Source organism: Pollachius pollachius (genome assembly GCF_949987615.1).
Source record: "Pollachius pollachius genome assembly, chromosome: 9".
NCBI classification, from domain to species: domain Eukaryota; kingdom Metazoa; phylum Chordata; class Actinopteri; order Gadiformes; family Gadidae; genus Pollachius; species Pollachius pollachius.
This window is the reverse complement of record NC_136942.1, coordinates 12437409-12457952: the sequence shown is the minus strand read 5'-3', so window position 1 is coordinate 12457952 and position 20544 is coordinate 12437409. Positions and strand designations below refer to the sequence as shown.

Below are 20544 nucleotides of genomic sequence, written 5' to 3'. Positions count from 1 at the left end.
ATATTTTAAATAGAATTTAAAATATATAAATATTTATTTTGCGTAGTATTTGTTCAATAAAATGTTATGAATACTGAACCAGCCAATATAAAACATTTTCTGTGAAGAGTTTAATTTATCAATTAGTGTGTATTTTGATTAACCTTTGTATCAAATATGCAAATTATTATTATGTAATTCTTATGAAAATACATTGCAAAAGATAAGGCAGTTGAGGTTCTGCCTTTCAAAACAAAAGTTTGCGCTCATCCATTTAGCTAAAGCTGACCCAAATGCAGTGTGAGAGATTCTGGAATTTTGCTGGAGATGGTGCAATACGGTCTGGCGGAACCCATTTGATTTATTTTGGACAGTGCTACTTAGCAACATTGCAGCTTCAGTGACCTTCACCGGCCATATATTCTTTGGGGTCATTATCATTAACAATTTTAGCGTTCAACATGACTAACAATTATTTACTCAGTTCTCTTAAGACTTTTCCGACACAGAAAAGCAATATATAAATATTGAAAGATAACTGCTGCAAGAAGACTGTTATTGCATTATGTGTGGTGCATCCAAACACATCCATGTAGCTGCACCCCGTTTAGAGTGGGCTCAATGCTTATTTTCACATTAATAATACATAAATCACATTTTTAGACCGGCAACAATATTTACAAACAATTTGTGTAACATAGCCTCCAAATAATGTGTACGTAGACATTAGCTTGTCACAAGCGTCCATTATTGTTATACACTCTAAAGGAAACATCTAAAACACACACAGAGAATATTGCACAAGATACACCAGATATAAGCATCTATTAGCTTCACTCAATGTAAGCCGCAGACAGATGAGCTGATGATGTCATGCCTCTCTGTGATTGGTCGGTCTTGACTTCCCCCATCCCTCCTCCCGTCTCCTCTGTCTGCCGTGAACCATTCCTCTCCCTCCGTCTTAATCTGTGCATACTCTGTCTTTCCCCCCCAGTCTCTATTTAACCTCTCTCCCCCCCCTCTCCCCTCTCTCTCCTTCTCTCTCTCCCCTCTCTCCCCTCTCTCTCTCCCCCCTCTCTCCTTCTCTCGCTCTCTTCCGCTCCCCCCTCCCTCTCTCTCTCACTCGCCCTCCCTCTCCCGTGAGGAACATGATGACGATGCACCACGGCGCGGCCAATGGGCAGCCAGGGAGGCGGTGAGGAGGGTGCGTCTGTGTGTTGCTCATCTCTCCAGAGCTGATCGATGCTGAGGAGGAGGGAACGGGAGAGAGAGGGAGAGGTGAGCTGGGCGAGGGCCTCGTCCAGGCAGAGGCACACCCCGAAACGACCTGAAATATAAAACGCAAGGAGATATATAGGCGAGAGGGAGACGGAGGAAGGACACCGCGTTACCATCTATGTCAAGGGTGGAGCCATCCACCGCCCAGAGTTATTATGGATACACGACGACCAAAGAGACCCACCACCCTGGCTCTCTTCCCCCATCGGGCCCAGCCCCGCTCCCAGGTAGGACCCTGTTTACTGACAGGTCAGCCATCACCAGCAGATCCTGTAGGTGGGACGCCATTTGGTATATTGTGTGAGTGTGTGTGTGTTCTGGAAATGTCTGTTGGGCTTGCGAGATGAATCCTGCCTTTAAAATAACCCAGCAAGACCACTCTGCTGTCTAAAATGATGATCGCTGTGCGTGCATGTGCATGTGTCATGTGTGCGCTTGTGTGCGTGTGTGTGTGCGTGTGTGCGTGTGTGCGTGTGTGTGTGTGTGTGTGTGTGAGAGTGTCCGGGTCTGTGTCGTGCTTGTGTTTGTGTTTGTGTGCACATACATGAGTGAGTGTATGGATGAGTGAATCTTGTCTAAGAGAAGACAGCAAGGAGCAGTGAGGTATCTCTGGTTAAATGTCTTCTGTGCCATATCATGTATCCATTAAACCATCATAACGCTATTAACACAGAAGAATCCCCCATCACAACGTAAAGATTAAAGAGGTTTACAAAATCAGCCTTGTACATCCAAATATGACAACCGAAACAATACACAGAATGACAATATGACAATCAAGATACAAATACTCTCATCCAATGAAGAAATGACAGAACTATTGCGCAGGCATTCTTTATCCTTTCTAACCATATGGAAAACAAATATGTATTATTATCTTTGGATTGGAAACCAATTAATTGATATTGGTCAAGTTTAATGGTATGATAAACATGAGAACAAATTATTATTCTGCTGTTTTATCTTCTTGCATCCTGTGGTACAATAGCATATCTGACCTCCCATTTGGCAGTACATGCTGTCAATGAACTTTGAAACTGAAAGCAGTTCTACAAATACCTAGCTATACTGCACACATCATGACTCAGAAATTATCAGAAAGGCTACACTCAACACCATCCAATCAAGCTTATTTTGTTGTACTCTAGTTGTATCTAAAGATCATGGCCAAAAGGATTTGAAAGGAACCCAACACTTCAAGTCCACAGTGGGGCACAGAAAGAGTCCAGCAAGTAGAAGGGGACCAAAACAACCTTTAAGGACATAGGGAGGAAATGGGTATGTTGGGTTGGGATGAGAGGTGGCTGGGTCTGGACGGTTGGTTGGTCTGGTCACGGTGGTGGGAAGGACTGGTGATGGGTAGGAATGACGGTAGTCTGGTGGTGGTAAATACTGGTGGTGTGTTTGGTGGTGGGAAGGACTGGTGATGGGTAGGAATGACGGTAGTCTGGTGGTGGTAAATACTGGTGGTGTGTTTGGTGGTGGGAAGGACTGGTGATGGGTAGGAATGACGGTAGTCTGGTGGTGGTAAATACTGGTGGTGTGTTTGGTGGTGGGAAGGACTGGTTGTGGGTGGGTCTGGTTGTGGGTCTGGTAGTGGGTCTACTGGTGGGTCTGGTGGTGGGAAGGACTGGTGGTAGGTCTGGTTCTGGGTAGGTCTGGTGGTGGGTCTAGGGATGGATAGGTCTGTTGGTAGGTCTGTTGGTAGGTCTGTTGGTAGGTCTGTTGGTAGGTCTGGTGGTAGGTCTGGTGTTGGATGGTTCTGGTGGTAGGTAGGTCTGTTGGTAGGTCTGTTGGTAGGTCTGGTGGTAGGTCTGGTGGTAGGTCTGGTGTTGGATGGTTCTGGTGGTAGGTAGGTCTGTTGGTAGGTCTGTTGGTAGGTCTGGTGGTAGGTCTGGTGGTAGGTCTGGTGTTGGATGGTTCTGGTGGTAGGTCTTGGGGTAGGTCTGGTGGTGGGGGGGGGTCTGTTGGTAGGTCTGGGGGTGGGTGGATCTGGTGGTAGGTCTTTTCGTATGTAGGTCTGATGGTAGGTCTGTTCGTGGGTAGGTCCATTGGTAGGTCTGGGGGTTGGTCTGGGGGTGGGTGGATCTGGTGGTAGGTCTTTTCGTAGATAGGTCTGGTGGTAGGTCTGTTCGTGGGTAGGTCCATTGGTAGGTCTGGTGATGGGTGAGTCTGCTGTTGGGGGCCATCAGACCCCCACTCTGATGGTGGGGGTCATAGGAGCGGTTCTCCTCTAAATGGGTTACATGGAGGCACAGGCTGGGAGATTGCAGCCTGCAACTGCAGGGATATGAAAACGTTGCAACCCGAGTAGGAAAGATGGAGATACAAACACGATATCACTCACGGCGCAGAGGACACTCAAAGAAACTACAGTTATTTTTGTTGATGAAAAGCAGCCAGCTAATCCCTGAGTACAGTGATGCAATAGGAGAAAGTTCTGTTGCCTGATACTTTTGTTATACTCAGCTATCCCTATGGTTAATGCAGTAAGTCAGCAGTATGTGTACTTTGCATTAAAATAGGTACATTTATAATAGTATTGTTTGGAATATTATTCTTTGGGAACATAGTTTATAATAGTATAATTTCTAATATATTAGTATAGTTTATAATAGTATAATCTCTAATAATATAGTTTATAATGGTATTGTTTGTTAAAGAATAGTTTATATTTGCATCATTTATAATAGTATAGTTTATAATAGTATCACTTGTAATAGTATCATTTATAATAGTGTAGTTAATCCTCCCTAGGTGAGACGTGAAGTGAACCAGAAACTTTCGGAGAAAGTGGAGTTTTCTGGCAGACATGAGTTCAATTGGATTGCTTATTAACTGCATTGTGATTTGTATAATATTTGAACAATGAGCTGATAGAAATAAAACTATTTATAATTCTACACCTGGTGATGTAAAATTATGCTTAATTCAGCCACCATTCTACACTGTGCATGATTCTTGCTTTAAACGTAGAACATTTTAATGTTTTGTTGTCGTGAATGGCCATATATAATGAAGATAAAGTTGAATGATACCAATCAAGACCAAGACTCAGACCTTATTTATGTTGTCTTATGTTTTAATGGTTGTTGTTGTTGTTGTTGTTGTTGTTTTCTGCTCATTCTCTAACCAGGACACCATCAACAACAACTCTCTATCAAAGAAGGAGAGCTGTAAAGATGGCCGCTCCGCCTCGCCCCGCATCACAGGTCTGTTACATCACACACATAATATGAATTATAATGCATGTTGACAACCACCCCATGCAATGGTATACTTCATACAGCAAAACAAAGAAGAGTGGGATAATTGAAGTACATGTTTACATATACATATATGTGTTTGGGTAATATTGACCTAGTTTGTGGATGTTCTGGCCTCTGCTTCAGAAGCCTTCTCCTCTTTATGTCCTCAAACCTCCTGTCAGCATCCCCCCTCACAAAAACCCATAGCAGACCCATGTTGAGAGGTGCTGCAGAAACACTGTTCTTATAGCCTGCACTACTCTGTCACCGAAATTATCCACACTAGCCCAGGTCCAGTTTTAAAGCCCATCATTGATGAGCCACTTCAATATTCTTCTTGTTTTGCCCTTCTCATATTTCCCCTGCTTTGTATGAGGTTGGCTGGCAACGTTGGAGGTGTGGGATGGGAAACTGCCCTGCTTGCGTTCCACTTAGTGCTGACTTTGTTATTTAGTTGAATGTATGTGCTTTGCTGTGCATTCACTGATTGGTTGGAACGTAAATGAAACCTCCCTTTTACATCTAATTGGGTGATAAAGCTTGGACAAAAACGATTTGTCTACCAAACTATGGTGGCCAGTTGACCAATGTTCTCTTATTCTACCTATATGTGCACTAGAATAATGGCATATTTGAGCAGAGAAATAGGCAATGAGATGTAAGAATAATGTTAAATGCAAATACACTGCATTAAGCCATTTTACACAAACTAAATATGGTTTCCTGAAAAGTGTCTCTCTGACCTGTGGTCCATAGTTATTATTATTAGTCCATATAAAATCATGTTTTTCCCTTGTTTACGAACTGCAGCTTGGTTTCAGTGCTTGGTTTAGTCCTACACATGTCTTACTGTTCTCTGCTAATCTGTTCCTAATGCCACTGATTACCTAATAAATAATCGTATACCTGTTTGTTTTCTGTGTGCACACGTGTGTGCCTGTGTGTGTGTGTGTGTGTGTGTGCGTGTGTATGTGTGTGTGCGGCATGTATTTGTGTGTGTGTGTGCGTGTGTTTCTGTGTGTGTCTGTGTATTTGTGTTTGTGTGCATATGTGTGCGGGTGTGTGTGTGTGTGTGTGTGTGTGCGCATGTGTGTGCGCATGTGTGTGTGTGCGTGTGTGTGTGCGTGTGTGTGTGCGCGTGTGTGTGCGCGTGTGTGTGCGCATGTGTGTGTGTGCGTGTGTGGGTGTGCGTGTGCGTGTGTGTGCGTGTGCGTGTGTGTGTGTGCGTGTGTGTGCGTGTGCGTGTGTGTGTGGATTAAGGGGAGTCAGCCCAAGCAGGGGCCAGCCGGTCGCAGAAGACTGGGGAGAAAGTCCTGCTGGGCAGCCGTCGCACCGCCCCCAAGCCCCCCGGCGCCTCCGGAGCAGGGGGGGGCAGAACAAAGACAGACAGTCACACACCCGCGGGTGCAGCTGCAGACACACAGACCCGACCGCAGGGAGACAGGATAAAAACAAACTCCACCAGCGGTGTATCAAGTTATCCTCGTAGAGGAGCAGGAGCAGGAGGCGCAGGTGGGGGAGGAGGTGGGAGAGAGAGAGGCCCAGGCACTGCCGCTGGCCGAGGAAGAGGAGGAGGAGTGGGAAGAGGAGGAGGAAGAGGAGGTGGAGGAGGTGGGGGTGGGGGAGGAGGAGGAGGAGGAGGAGGAGGAGGAGGAGGAGGAAGAGGGGGAGGAGGAGGAGGAGAAGGAGAGGTGGCAAAGCGGGGAGGTCGGCTCTGTGAGGGCCGGGTGAGGAATGGACCTCCGCAGGCGGCGACGGGAGCTCACAAAGTAAAGACGCAGAAGGTGGAGAACAAAGGGAAGGTGGCGTCCAGAACCGGGGACCGTGGCAAAAGATCCACCGGAGCGGCTGGAGGAGGCGGCAAGGTGAACAACCTCCTCACGGGCCCCAACATTTGTGTGGCGTCAATGGTGGTCCCTCGCACCCCCGTCGCTCCACGAAAGCAGAGACCAAAAGACCCGGAGAAGACGCAAGACAAGACGGGGTCCCACGACAACCGAGGGTCCCAAGACAAGACGGGGTCCCACGACAACCGAGGGTCCCAAGACAAGACGGGGTCCCACGACAACCGAGGGTCCCAAGACAAGACGGGGTCCCGCGACAACCGAGGGTCCCAAGACAAGACGGGGTCCCGCGACAACCGAGGGTCCCAAGACAAGACGGGTTCCCGTGACAACCGAGGGTCCCAGGACAAGCGGCAGAGGCAGCAGGAGGAGCAGCGCAGGAGAGAAGCTACAGGTGAGCCATCAATTCCTAATGTGCCCTATAATTCCACCGAAATGAATAGGGAAAATGAACAAAAAACAAGCCACTATCGTGACTCTTCTGGAGCAAAGTGCATATTGTGGTCGCTTGCATCAAAGTAAATGGGCCTTTTCTGCAGTTGGAGAAGCGGGAAATTACATCCATCCTATCAGTTACATGGTTTTCTATCAAAACAGGATATAAGGATGAGAAAAAAAAACTATAAAAGCTATGAAATATAGCTTATTGGTCATCAGGATTTGACTGACAGACTGTGATTGTATAGGCAAGCCACCTGCGCGTCTCAGACTGGCCCCTGCCCATAAACATTAGGTCATTTGTTGGGTATGCTCGTGAAGTAGTTTCCATCGTTCTTCTCTGTTCTTTATTCCCCCTCCTAGTACAAAACGACGTCAGGAACCAGAGTTCCCCGACGGCTCTGTCCCGCTCTAACAGCGAGTCGGGCTCCAACAGGATGTCCATCAGCTCTGACATAGAGGGTCCCATCTCGGACCCCCTGTGCCCCGCCGCCACCCTGCCGGACAGAACCAACACGGACATCCGGGAGGAGGACGGCGAGGGCGACCCGGCCCCGTCGGCGGTGGGCGCTCTCAACGGCAACGGTGAGACCCAGAGAGAGACGAACGGCCCCTGGAAGGACGCAAAGAACCGCCAGGCAGGGACGGACGCAACCAAAGATCAGCTGAAGGGCGACGCGCCGGGCGGCTTGAGTTACAGCTGTATGAAGTACGGCCTGGGGCCGGACGGGCAGCCCCTGGAGCTGGACCTGGCCACGGAGCTGGCCAAGGGCCGCAAGGACGACGACAGCGACACGGAGACCGTCTACCAGTCGGCCAACGAGGAGGAGGACCCCGAGTACGAGGAGGAGAGGACACGGCTGGAGAGGGAACGACGGCAAGGTACTGATGAGGGATGGGATGGATGGGGGATGGGATGGATGGGTTAAGGGATGGATGGGTTAGGGGATGGATGAGTTAAGGGATGGATGGGGGATGGGATGGATGGGTTAAGGGATGGATGGGTTAGGGGATGGATGGGTTAGGGGATGGATGAGTTAAGGGATGGATGGGGGATGGGATGGATGGGTTAAGGGATGGATGAGGGATGGGATGGATGGGGGATGGGATGGATGGGTTAAGGGATGGATGGGTTAGGGGATGGATGGGTTAGGGGATGGATGAGTTAAGGGATGGATGGGGGATGGGATGGATGGGTTAAGGGATGGATGAGTTAGGGGATGGATGAGTTAAGGGATGGTTGATTTAAGGGACGGATGAGTTAAGAGATTTGATAGTTAAGGGATGAATGAGTTAAGGGATGGTTGATTTAAGGGACGGATGAGTTCAGGGACGGATGATTTAAGGGACGGATGAGTTAAGGGACGGATGATTTAAGGGACGAATGAGTTATGGGATTTATGAGTTAAAGTATTGATGAGCTAAGGGATTGATGAGTTAGGGGATGGAGAGTTAAGGCATTGATGAGTTGAGGTATTGATGATTTAAGGGATTGATGGGTTAAGGGATTGATGAGTTAAGGGATTTTTGATTTAAGGGATGGACTGGTAACAGTGAAGTCACATTCAATCAAGTGCCTAATTATGTGTCTTTGTGCAGGCCATAGAGGGCCTACAGGTAACTAGAGACTGGCTAGCAGGGTTATGCTAATTAATGGGTAAATAGAAAGCCGCAATGCAAGATAATGAAAATGAATGTTTATGCATGGCGAAACAATTCAATATATAATGAGGGTAGAATAGAAACCAAAAGAAATCCTCTTATTTATGTTGATGCCAAGGAAAAACCCTTGAGCATTGATACTACTACAGGTAATGTGACATTAAATGTAATATATTATAATATATTAAATAACTGCATGACATTCAGGTCTTAATAAATGCTTCATCAAGTCTGACCCAGTGTTGTCCCACACCTTTTCACCACTAAGTGTGACATAAATGGTGCTAGCGTGCACTCTCGTAAATGTCGATCGTTGACCTGGTTCTTCCATCTTGCCCCTCAGCGGTCTGACCCCTCTTTGTTCCTTGTTGTTTTTTCGCTCTTAGAGCAGAGGATAGAGGAGAGGAAAAGAAGAGAACTACAAAACACGAGGCGAGAGGAGGTGGTCAAACTCATCAGGCAGTCCAAGATGGCTGCTGGGACAAAGAGTGTGGAGGAGCCCTCCAGCATTAAGAGCAAAGCACCGGCAACCAGGAAGTTCGTCAACTTGTTTGTGAACGGCAACCAGTACAAATCCACCGGTGATTTCCCCGTTCATCGTCTGCAAACACTCTCTGAACATCTTATGTAAAGAGGAATCACACTCTCCAATTATATTATGTTTAAACTAAAGCGCTAGGCTCAGCATCACCAATCACCTATTCCTAATTGATGTAATACAAACGCACACAGACACACACACGCACACGCACATACACGCACACACACACACACACACACACACACACACACACATCCACACACACATTAAGTTAAGAGAGTCACCGATGGGAAGTACAGAAAAAATACAGTTTGTTAAACTACCATAGCATACTATTGCTAACTGTGTACACATACAACATGATTCCTTGCTGATCGATAATTATTGATTTAGGTGCTGAGTCATTCGGAGTGTTCTCCTGCTTTCTGGACGGAGTGGAGAAACAGCAAAGCCACAGAGCTGTCTACAGGTACATACACACACACACACACGACAAACACACAAATGCACACAAAAACACACACACACGCGCACACAAACAAACACACAAACATTTTTTTATCAAAGCCAAATGGTAGCTAGGTTAGACACAGTGGGATATCATATTAACTAATGGTAGATAGGTAAGACACAGTAGGATATCATATTAACTAATGGTAGATAGGTTAGACACAGTAGGATATCATATTAACTAATGGCCCTATCCTCCCGCAGAGGTGAGCAGAACTCACTGGTATATTCAAAACTTGAACTTGGAGTTGCCTTTTCAGAGGTGTTTGGCTGAGTTTTTCACATAGCCAATCAAAATGCTGCCACAGGGTTTCTGAAGTGATGCTATGCATGGGCTTAAACATTGAGGTTCTCTCTATTGTAGATGAGGGTGGATTCATAAATTCACCATAATGCCCGTGCATGATTGTGCCTCTGCAGTCATGTGTCGTGTGTGTGCATGCCTGCTTGAACCTGGACAGGTTTGTCCCCCGCCATGCTGACGAGCTCTACCTAGAGACAGATGACCCTGTGCTGATGGTGTCCCAGTCGGAGGACCTTTGGTGCCAGGGTTACAACATGAGGACCGGATCTACTGGGATCTTCCCCACTTACTATGCTGTCAGGGTCTCCAAGGAACCCAGCCAAGGTGGGTCCCTCGCACCTCCGAATCACAACAGATCACGATCTAAGATACACAACTGACTGCCACATCAGATGCACAAAGGATCTCCACTTCAGAAACACAACAGACTGCCACATCAGATGCACAACTGATCACTTCCTCAGAATCACAACAGATCACCACCTCAGATAGACAACAGATCACCACTTCAGATACACAACTGATCAGCATCTCAGATACGCAACAGATCACCACCCCAGGTACACAACTGATCAGCATCTCAGATACACAACAGATCACCACCTCAGATACACAACAGATCAACACCTCAGATACGCACAGATCATTGTCTCAGATACACAACTGAATCCTTCCGATACACAACAGATCACCAACTAAGATACTCAACTATATATATATATATATATCATATATAGTTCATCATATGTAGTTATATAAATATAACCCTTCAGGTTGATATTTGGCAGGTATCCTTTCCTTTCATATTCTGTATTTTATGTCTTCTGTGTCATTTCTATGTCTCTTCTTCTTCTTCTCTTCCATATATCGTCAGCTCCTACTGACGCTTGGATGGATCAGTTCCCGGTGCGGTTCCTGGGTTCTGTTCAGGTCCCGGTCCACCAGGGAAATCATGTGCTCTGTGCGGCAATGCAGAAGGTATACTGCAGGCAGAAAAACATAGAAACTAAAATCGACATTTTCTGGAGGCAAGGGCGAATTAGGTTGCAATTCCAGAAGACCCTGCCTATCCCCTGACCCAACCTTAGCCAGAGTCAACTCAAGTCTATTATATGAGAATTTGTATACATCACAGTTACAGCCTCAAAGGCTTCGCAAAGGCCCCCACTATACGACCCCCCTTCTCCTAAAGTAGTCACCACACGATTGAGCTTTCAGCGTCAGTGTTGCAAGCGTTGCCAATATATTGCTATGGATTTGAGCGTTGAAGCCCAACCTAGCATTGCCACTGCCCTGGGCAAAGCCGAGAGCCAGCAAAATTTAATGAGAATGCCTGGGGTTAGGGTTAGGAATTTAGGATTTTGTTGTGTAACCTGAATCGCACCGTTAAACCCAACAAATTACTCACCAAGTGGCTCAGAACTTGAAATCGTCTTGTTTCAAACCAAGGGTCTTCTTTTACAGGTTGCATGTAACAGGCAAATATCTATGCAACCTCCACCTGCCTGTGTCCTTGAGGTTAGTGTGTCTGGTTTGAAGATCAGTGCCCAGGACAAGTGTTGTTCCTCTACCAGGGTAGGACCTACCTTCCTTATAACATCATTACTCTTATTTTCCTATTAATTGTTCGGCTGATGTTGCATCATCTATCCAATCTATCTATCTATCTGTCTATCTATCTATCAAGCTCAGCTATCTCTCATGTAGAATATTCAACATTTAATTGTACGTGGTACACGACAGAAGTCTGATATTTTCTGTGTTACTATTTCTTTAAATAAGAAGCGATGGTGTGAAAATGTCTCTTTAACACTCAAACCAAGCACCAACTTCCTCTTTCTTTTCTTCAGGGTGATCAATGTTCACATTTCTTCCAATTGAAGAATATCTCCTTTTGTGGCTGCCATCCAAAACACAATAAGTAAGTTGTGAGTCATATGAAACCAGTTGACACCAAAGTTTTGGTTTAAATCAAATTGCAAATCATTGTATATAATCAGAACACAAACCCCACCACACATGCGCGCACATGCACTCACAGACACACACTTGGGTCTCTTCATTTGAAGTCCTAAAGTCATTGACTTTACAGGGTATCTTTTATTCTCAATCAGCAGTTTGTCAAGTCGCTCTGCAGCAGATAAACACACACTACAATTTTGAAGACTGTCCTCTGTCCACCATGTTCACCCCCCAAACTCAATGCTGTGTAGTACACTGCGACGGCCAAGACGTTAACCATATCTTTTTTGGGGATGTCCCCACAGGTATTTTGGCTTCATTAGCAAGCACCCGGACCAGCAGCGCTTTGCCTGTCACGTGGTGACGACCGACAAGACATCCCTTCCTCTGGCTGAGTCCGTAGGGTGAGGAAGACTTCCCAAGCTTCATCTCTCTCTAGTGTCTAGTCCCGCCTCCTTCTCTGTAGGGCGGAACGCGTGCAACATGTTATTCTGTCAGTATGAACGCAATCTGGAATATAATGAATTTACTCAAATGAAAGCCATAGCTATACACATGAATAAAATGCATTGTCATCGTGCATTCAGTTTTATTGTGTCAACATTAGCATCACTATCCAACGCTGCTACTCGAATGAAGCATTAAGCTAGTCCCTCTTGTGTGTCCTTCTCTGCTAGGAGGGCATTTCAGCAGTACTACGCGGAACACATCGGCTACTCCTGTCCCACCGAGGACATCTTCATCGACTAGATCCTAAAGTCCTTTGTAAAGCACTGCACATGTTTTTAAACAGCAAACCGGATGCCGTTTCTTCAAACTACCTGGGTAGTAGACTTTCCCTTTCGTTCTCCAATGGCAGCCTGTCAACTACCACATGATTTGACATACTGCGATGAGTTGATTGAGCCGCGGTTGGAGGGAGGAGGATGGATAAGGTCAGGGTTAGTCTTTGTGTCTCACATGGAATCACAAAGGGTGTTTTTGTGGATGCAAGTAGATTACAGCTTTTGGTTCCCCAAAGTTATAACAATGGCATGTAAAACTATTTGACAAAGACGATGTGATCATTATTGTTGTATAGGCCAACTATAATCCACACAGTGTGCAACCGTGGCATCAAACCATTGAAGAATTAATGTCACGGTCTGACGGTCTGAATATTGGATGTAGACTCATATAACCATGCAAGTCCCTTCCCTCTTAGGGGGCCCGGCCCCTACAGAAATGTTCCGTACACAAAGCAAACAGAAACCTCCACCTGAGGACCTAGACCTGATCAATTATTTTCAGGTGACAAACCCAAGATTAGCCACCTCAACACTTGACAATCATTAAGACATTGAGGGATTTTTCTTGAAAATCACTTGTGATTTCAAGTGCCCACTTTCTAATTTTTTGCTGCTTGATTTATCCTTTTCTTCCATCTCTAAACAAAGTTATCCAAATATGGCTTCTAACCAAGACATAATTTCACAATATTTCCTGGTAGTGTAAGATGTTCTTTTGTCTTTTAAAAACAAGGCCCTTATGACATATGTGCAATTTAACATTTCTATGACCAATTAATCCATTGCAACGTTCACATCGCAGTGCAGTCACATTATCTTTCGCATTACTAGCTTGAATCCTATTGGCTATGAGAAAGAGAACAAACTGTATTGAAGATTAAGGCGAGATCTCTGAATTGGATTTTTGTGAACCATTCATGAGACATCCATGTGCTTTATCCTGCTACAACAACCATAATCATAAAAAAAGACTCGGCTGAATCCAGCATTAATCCATCCAAGAAGATTCTACACAGACAATTGTTCTGCCATGCATCTATGATTTTAGTGGCAGTTGTGAAAGAAGAAATGTTTGGACAGTTGTCTCCTGTATTTTGAAAAAAAAAAACAGTGCCTATTTTCTGTGTAGTGGTAATGACTGTGTTGAGTGTTGATTGGAGAAGCCTGAAGATCACAGAACTTAGTGGCTACAAAAGTCATGTCTATTTAAATCAACGTTTTATCTGTCCCAAGATATGGCATATGGTACACCTAAGATGTCCTGCTTCCAGGGAATGGTTGTGTGTATATATATATATATCTCACAAGCATCACTTAAGTTACCGTTTCATTGAGTTCTGATGTCAGCAGTGCTGAACTTCTGTCCTCTTGAGTATAATGGGCTTTTCAAAATAGTCGTCACTAATGCGTGGCACGGGCATCATCTTAGGTGTACTTTAAGGAGGTTGATCACTATAGTGTTGACATCATGTCCAGTCTGTATCACTGCATATCAGTGTTTTAAAGATATAAATATATATATATATATAAGATCACGGTGGTGACAGTAATCATTGTCAATAAATCACATTTATAAGCAAGATTTATTTTTGACTCACATCAAAGCTATTTGCAGCCTGGCTGACTGCCAGACAGACCTGGTTGGACCCCGAGCAGGGCTTCAGGAGGTGCACCTGTTCTTTGGACCAACTGTACACCAGAGGCTGCACTAACATCCAGCCTGTAAAACAACAAACACGTGTGTGCGCGTGATTGTGTGTGTGTGTGTGTGCACGCAATGCTCCCCGCCACACAAAATGTCCTGACCAAGAAAGCCCACGACATTGGCCAATGCATGGCTGGAATGTGCCCGGAGGCTCCTGGGGAACTCCGCCCTCTTGGCCTAGTACGCCAAGCCAGTGGCCTAGACTGTGTAGTGGTACAGGCTCTGGCCAGACAGGGCGGCCCTTCGTGTGTCCAGCCCAACAAAGAACTCCCGCCTCCATCCACATGGGGGCTGAGTGCTCCCTGCTCCTTAGGTGGACGTGGAGTCACTCGCGGTTCCACAGAAGTGTAGCAATCGAAAGGATTTCTAACACTTTACAATAAGGGTACATTAATGAAGCCATGCGTTTACATGAGTTAATACAGTAATAAGCACCGACAGTTAACTCATGGTTTAGTCATCATTTACTAATGGTGTTCATGCTTGCTAATTGTTTTCATGTTAACTACAGTAATGATGTTCATGTTAACTAAGGTAATGTCATTCATGTTGACTATGGTATTAATTTATTCATTATTGAGCTAACCTTAGCCGACAAGAGTCTGAGGTTCACTGAGCCCTCTGTGTCCAGGGGCAGATGATGCAGAAGGGGTGTAATCTGGTAGGAGTTCCATGCCCCTCGGGGGGCGAGGTGGAGGCCCTGACAGGGCGGGAGAAGGAGCTAGCAGCCAGGATTGAGCCGCCTGCTAGCTAAAAGTTTAGCTACGCATTTCAAGTTAGGAGAAATGTCATGTGATAAAATAATACACTTGAGCACGGATTGAAAATTTTAGTTCCTAATTTAAAATGATAAAATAAAGTTTAAACTCAACATTTTTCTATCATTCGAGATAAGCACATTCACTGGCAAGTGCCTCCCAACTCCACCACCAATTACCTGTTTAGCACACGTCGTCATTCAAAAATATTTGGTGCATTACTTCTCAACAATTATATTATATCATACAATGCTATACAATTATGAAGACATAGTTCCAAGAAAAAATGACACAATAACGAAATCCATGTATTAATTAAAATTAATGACAATTTATTGGCATTTCTGAAAGTAGTTTTGTTTATCAATTCATTTGCAAGCCTTGTTGGCCGTAATACATATTGTGAATGTCGTCTCTACGCTCAGGCGAGCAGAGGGTTCAGTGTGCGCAGCGTTGATGCTTCATTGAGCTCCATCTCACCTCACTAGTTCGCACAAGCCTGCTTGTGAAATGTGTATGCATTGCATGCAATTAAATCTTAACGCTAAAATAACTTATTCAAGTAAAAAACTCAAGTATTTTTTAAAAGACAAGAGCAGTCCTTAAAAAAAGGGGAATGATCAGGTGATCCAGGGTGTTAGGGGGAACTTGTAAATACCACAAAACCCTGCCTCTCCTTTTATGCTACACCCATTGTGCCAGCAGACACATTTGCAGTAATGCACCAAACAAACAAAACAAACCACTGTACATTGAAATGATATGGATAATTATTCATAACTATTAGTGTAGTAGTAGTGTAGTAGTTTAGTATATAGTGCCGATTTTGTGGCATCGCTGAACAGTTCCACATTATTCTTTTTTATAAAAAGCTGCTTGTAGGTATTAGGAAGGATTCAAGAGTTATCAAGAGAGAGACTAGAAAAGTGCAGAAGAGAGACAGATTTTGAAACTAAACAACCCCAACAAGAAAGGTTCTCTACCGCCGCCCTTGAGGATTGTTGCATTTCACACACCTGGGTTTGACAGGCAAGATACCTTAAATCAGGGACGAGATGCCCTGATTAGTCAGAAATCTGCCCGGAGCGTTCAAAAGTGTAAATGATCTCCTACAAATGCAGGTGCCTTCAAGTCGAAACAGATATTCTCACAGCACATTTAACTCTCTTAAAGCTGAGGAACTCAATCAAATCATAGCTCTTAAACCTAACCCACAGCAGCTTTAAATGGTTCATAGAGAGCTATGGGTGTGGTCCTTTTCATTTAACTCTCGGAGGAGTCTGTCTCCTCCGTGGAGCCGTCACTCTCCACCTCCATCCTCCTCCTATGGTGGAGGCTCCTCCGTGGGGAGGCTTTCTTCTGGCTCTCCCTCAGCCCCCCTGGAACACTGCCACTGCTGTTACTACCGGGGCTGGCGGAGATCTGAGATATGCTGGAAGCACACAGAAGAACATGCATCAGTTACCAAATATATTTCATAGTAATAAATGTCTTATAAACGACACAGTATAGATAAGAGATTTAGTGTGTGTGTGCGTGTGCGTGCTCGTGTGCATGTGGGCGTGTGTGTGTGAGGGTGGGTTTTGAGAGAAAGTCTCACAGTTTAAGGAGCTCTTGATCCATCTCTGGGTCAACCAGCACATCTGATCTGTTGGGTAGCGCACCTGAAAAACGTATCATGGGTTTGAAAAGGTGCGGATCATTATAGCAACTATTATTATAACGATTATAATAATTATATATATGTATATATTTTGATTATAATAATAATACACACTGCATGGTAAGACAGTGCTATATTGTGCAGCATATACATTATTCATTGACCACCTAATGCTGACCTATTTCTGTGTTGATAGCGTCGTGTTTGGCCAGGCCCATCAGGAAGCCGTAGTATGTGACTTTGGGACTTTGCTCCAGCACATCCAACATACAGGTCCTAGAGGGGTAACTAGGGCACAGAGACATGTGGGGGGGTGTCAGAGCAGATAAATTGAGTTGATCTGTGGAGGTCAGATATTACCGATAAATTAAGTAAGTTACCTCTGTTTAAACCTGTCACAGAGGCCATTTATGCACTCAGCCAACGTAGAGGCCTCGACACCTTCCTGCAGTTCCTGGCTGGTGTTCTCCTCTGTAGCCAACAGGGGGAGCTGCTCTACAGCGATAGATGTGGGCACGATCACCGTGTTGGGGCTCTTACCGAACAACAGATCCTGGTAGATGGCCAGGACGCTCGCAAGAAACTCTGTGGGGACGTTTTTGTAGCATTTGTAGAATTAATCCTCGTCGCGGAAACACTCCTGCTTGTAAGCAACAATAACCATATTGATATTATCACCCTGTTGGAAACCATGATATGGACTATGTTGGCACCATAACATTAAGTTAAGTGTAAAGCCCAAGAAAATGGCACCACCTACACACGGAAATGGGATACAAGTATTTAACTGCATCGTTGTCTAGCCCTTGTTTATTATAAAGTACCACAAATATCTGTCTATCTGACTATTAACTGTATTACAAAAACGAAATACCATAACCATAAACAAATTAATTACCATAGATATATACTGCAAATATTGTATATATATATATATATATATATATATATATATATATATATTTACTGCTAAGGGTATACAGGTAAGGAGAACAACAACATTACCATGGTAATAAAACTGCAGCTGAAAGGCATAAAGGAAGTCTGCAAAAGACATCAGATAATCTACGGCGTCGTCCATCAACACGATTCTGCAGAAAGGAAGAGATAGCATTAATCAACAACAAAAAATCGAACTTCTTAGGAGGCTAGATTATAACATATGATGGCTCAATGTTTAAATAGTCATTGCTTCCGTTGCAGTGTACAATAAGTCACTGCATGCTGCGCTGTGTGTAAGTAACAAGCTGACCTGGCAGCACTCTGCACCAGCTCCACTGGGAAGTCTGGACACAGCAGCTGGAGCACAGAGCTGTACTCCTGCATGGACAGAACGTCTGCAATTACACAAGAGAAATAGAAACAGTGCAAATCATGGCAAACAAAATGAACAAATACAAGATGTTTATGACTGGCTACTGCTGGGAGAGTACGACAGTAAAGAATGGCAGGAAAAACATCTCCAAATATCCTTGAATGAGCTGTATTTAATGTTTAGCCGTATTTAATGCCTTTCATGTAATCAAAATAGGTATGCTGTATATTGACTTAATTCATCTACAAATCCCTGTATTTACAGGGAGAATAAGTGTATGGTACGTAGATCTTTACTTGATGAGTGAGGTATAGATAAGTGAGGGCTAATATTTCCATGTTTGTTCACCCACTCACCTCCACTCCTGCCAATCTGTCTGAAACATCTCCAAAAGACTTTGATGAATGATGCTCGGTTGTGAGGAGTAGCCTTGATGTAGTTGTATTCTCGAAAGAGGACATGGTTGCTGTTCTTTACACTGCTGAAACTTAGAAACAAGGAAATGGCATCACAAATGGAACATTATAAAAATAGTTTAACCAACAAATCACATCACATTTGAACATATCAGAATTGATTCCCTCACTTCTTTATATTTTAGTTCCCAATCCCTCAGTCCATTCTTTCTACGTTCAATAAAAGTCAAAAATTCATGGCGGATTACTGTTTACTGTACTAACAGATGAAGTGTATCTTAAAGGTGCAGTGTTTAAAATGAAAATATTTCGATTTTTGGACTTGCCCGATATTTAATAGCTATTTCATCATTGTGTTATAACTAGTGTATAATCCCAAATATAATCCATCCCATGATAATCGTTATGTTTTGTTACATTGGAATGGGCCCGGTTATCCTCACTATGACCCATTTGTGATTTTATTTTATATTGTCGTTGTATGAGTGTTTAGAATGAGCATTTTCTTTATAGGAAATGCGCCACACGGTGTGGCGTTATACTATAAGAGTCAGAGATGCTGAGTATGTTTTATATCATTTTAGTCTACGCTGAAGGTGACTATGACAAAGATACCTGATTGTGATTTATTTGCAGGCTAGAGCTATTAAATATAGACCTTGCGATTAAAAGGAATGTCTCTTTTCCAAAAAAAGGAAATTGCGGGGATTGTGTAAAGCCCATTCAGCCCCATGGACAGCCCATCCAGCTTTGATGACATCATTTTGGATAAACCTTCTGGCACCTTACACAATACAGGCCAGTGCTAGTGGCCACCTCAATTGTGCAGACTGGCCCTTTAATATATCTACAACTATGGTTTTAAGACATCACTTATGTGGTGAGTACCTTTTTGCTAATTTTGTTGAAAAGGTAATTAAAGTATATTGCAGATATGAGAGATTAATGCAACAAAAAATACGTTTCATTCAATTCATTGTTAACGATATGGTTATTACAATGGTTAGTAAATGGTTATTTCCTGTGTCATGTTAAACAACTGTATAGATGTTTTAAAAAGGACAATTTGCCACTTACTATTCTGCAAAGTAGCGTATCACTCCAAACTGGGTGTATTCCTCTTTATGTTCCAAAAGCTGGGTCAAGGCATCGTTGAGGTAGAAAAGCACATTGGTCTCTACTATAGTAACACACACATGACAAGGGCATAACAGACAACATGCAGAACATACATCCTACATATATACGAGGCATTGCACGCAGCGACTGATTGATGTACAAATATAATCATGATAAGCGTTTACCCATCCGCAACAACCTTCTAGGCAAATACCTGCACTTCATATTGATAGCATAAAATGAGCATGCAGCGCCCATACCACCATCGCACTTAAAATGTCTCAAAGCCGACATCAAACCACTGACATCATCAAACCAAGTCGACCTCGCCTACCTAGATATTCATCCACCGGAAGGACTGGGTTGAAGCGATTCATATTGATGGTTAGAATGGAGAAGGAGTCAGAGTTAGCATTAAAACGCAGAATGGGGCTGATGAGAACAGCTTCCGATCACTGTTGTGTTATCACTAGGGGGACCGACTGCGTTTGACCTACTTCCGTAAACACAGAAGGAGATCGTGAGGAGATCGTGCATGTCCGTGTCCATCCGTTGTCCAGGGCGGTCAGAGGTCAGATTACATCTTCGAGGAAAAAGATAATTGGTTTGACTCCTCGTTTATGTATTATTTATTCACATACATTTTTATTGTGGTTAAAATATAGATAATACAACAGTGAGTATTGTCTATGTATATATTGACCATATTCATTTATGACAGAATATAACATTTACGATGGGTATAAGCGTGTGTGTGTGTGTGTGTGGGGGGTGGGGGGGGGGGGGGGGGGGGGTGTGGGCGTGTGTTGAGAGTAGTTGTGGAACTTTAGACCTAACTGAAGTCGTGAAAACAAAATGTTTTATGCAATAAACCCTTTTCACAGAAACATCATATAAACACAGGTGTCACTCATGACACATATTATGGCTCTGCTACCTTTATGTTGTCCAGGGCGAGAAGTAGATTTAACTAGTGGGTGAAAGTCCCTGGTACATAAAAGTAGTGATAATTTA

At 44.1% G+C, this 20544-nt stretch overlaps 1 protein-coding gene across 1 annotated transcript; it reads right to left on the bottom strand.

Moving 5' to 3' along the window:
- Positions 1-15876: 15876 nt before the first annotated feature.
- On the bottom strand, positions 15877-19947 carry cstpp1 (centriolar satellite-associated tubulin polyglutamylase complex regulator 1). The gene is made up of 9 exons (XM_079744099.1): positions 19865-19947; positions 19489-19591; positions 18352-18482; positions 17933-18017; positions 17686-17771; positions 17061-17265; positions 16859-16968; positions 16618-16681; positions 15877-16449 (listed from the first exon to the last, which is right to left on the bottom strand). Exons 1-9 carry the CDS (start codon positions 19905-19907, stop codon positions 16281-16283), a joined length of 996 nt encoding a protein of 331 aa, XP_079600225.1. The 5' UTR covers positions 19908-19947; the 3' UTR covers positions 15877-16280.
- Positions 19948-20544: the final 597 nt, after the last annotated feature.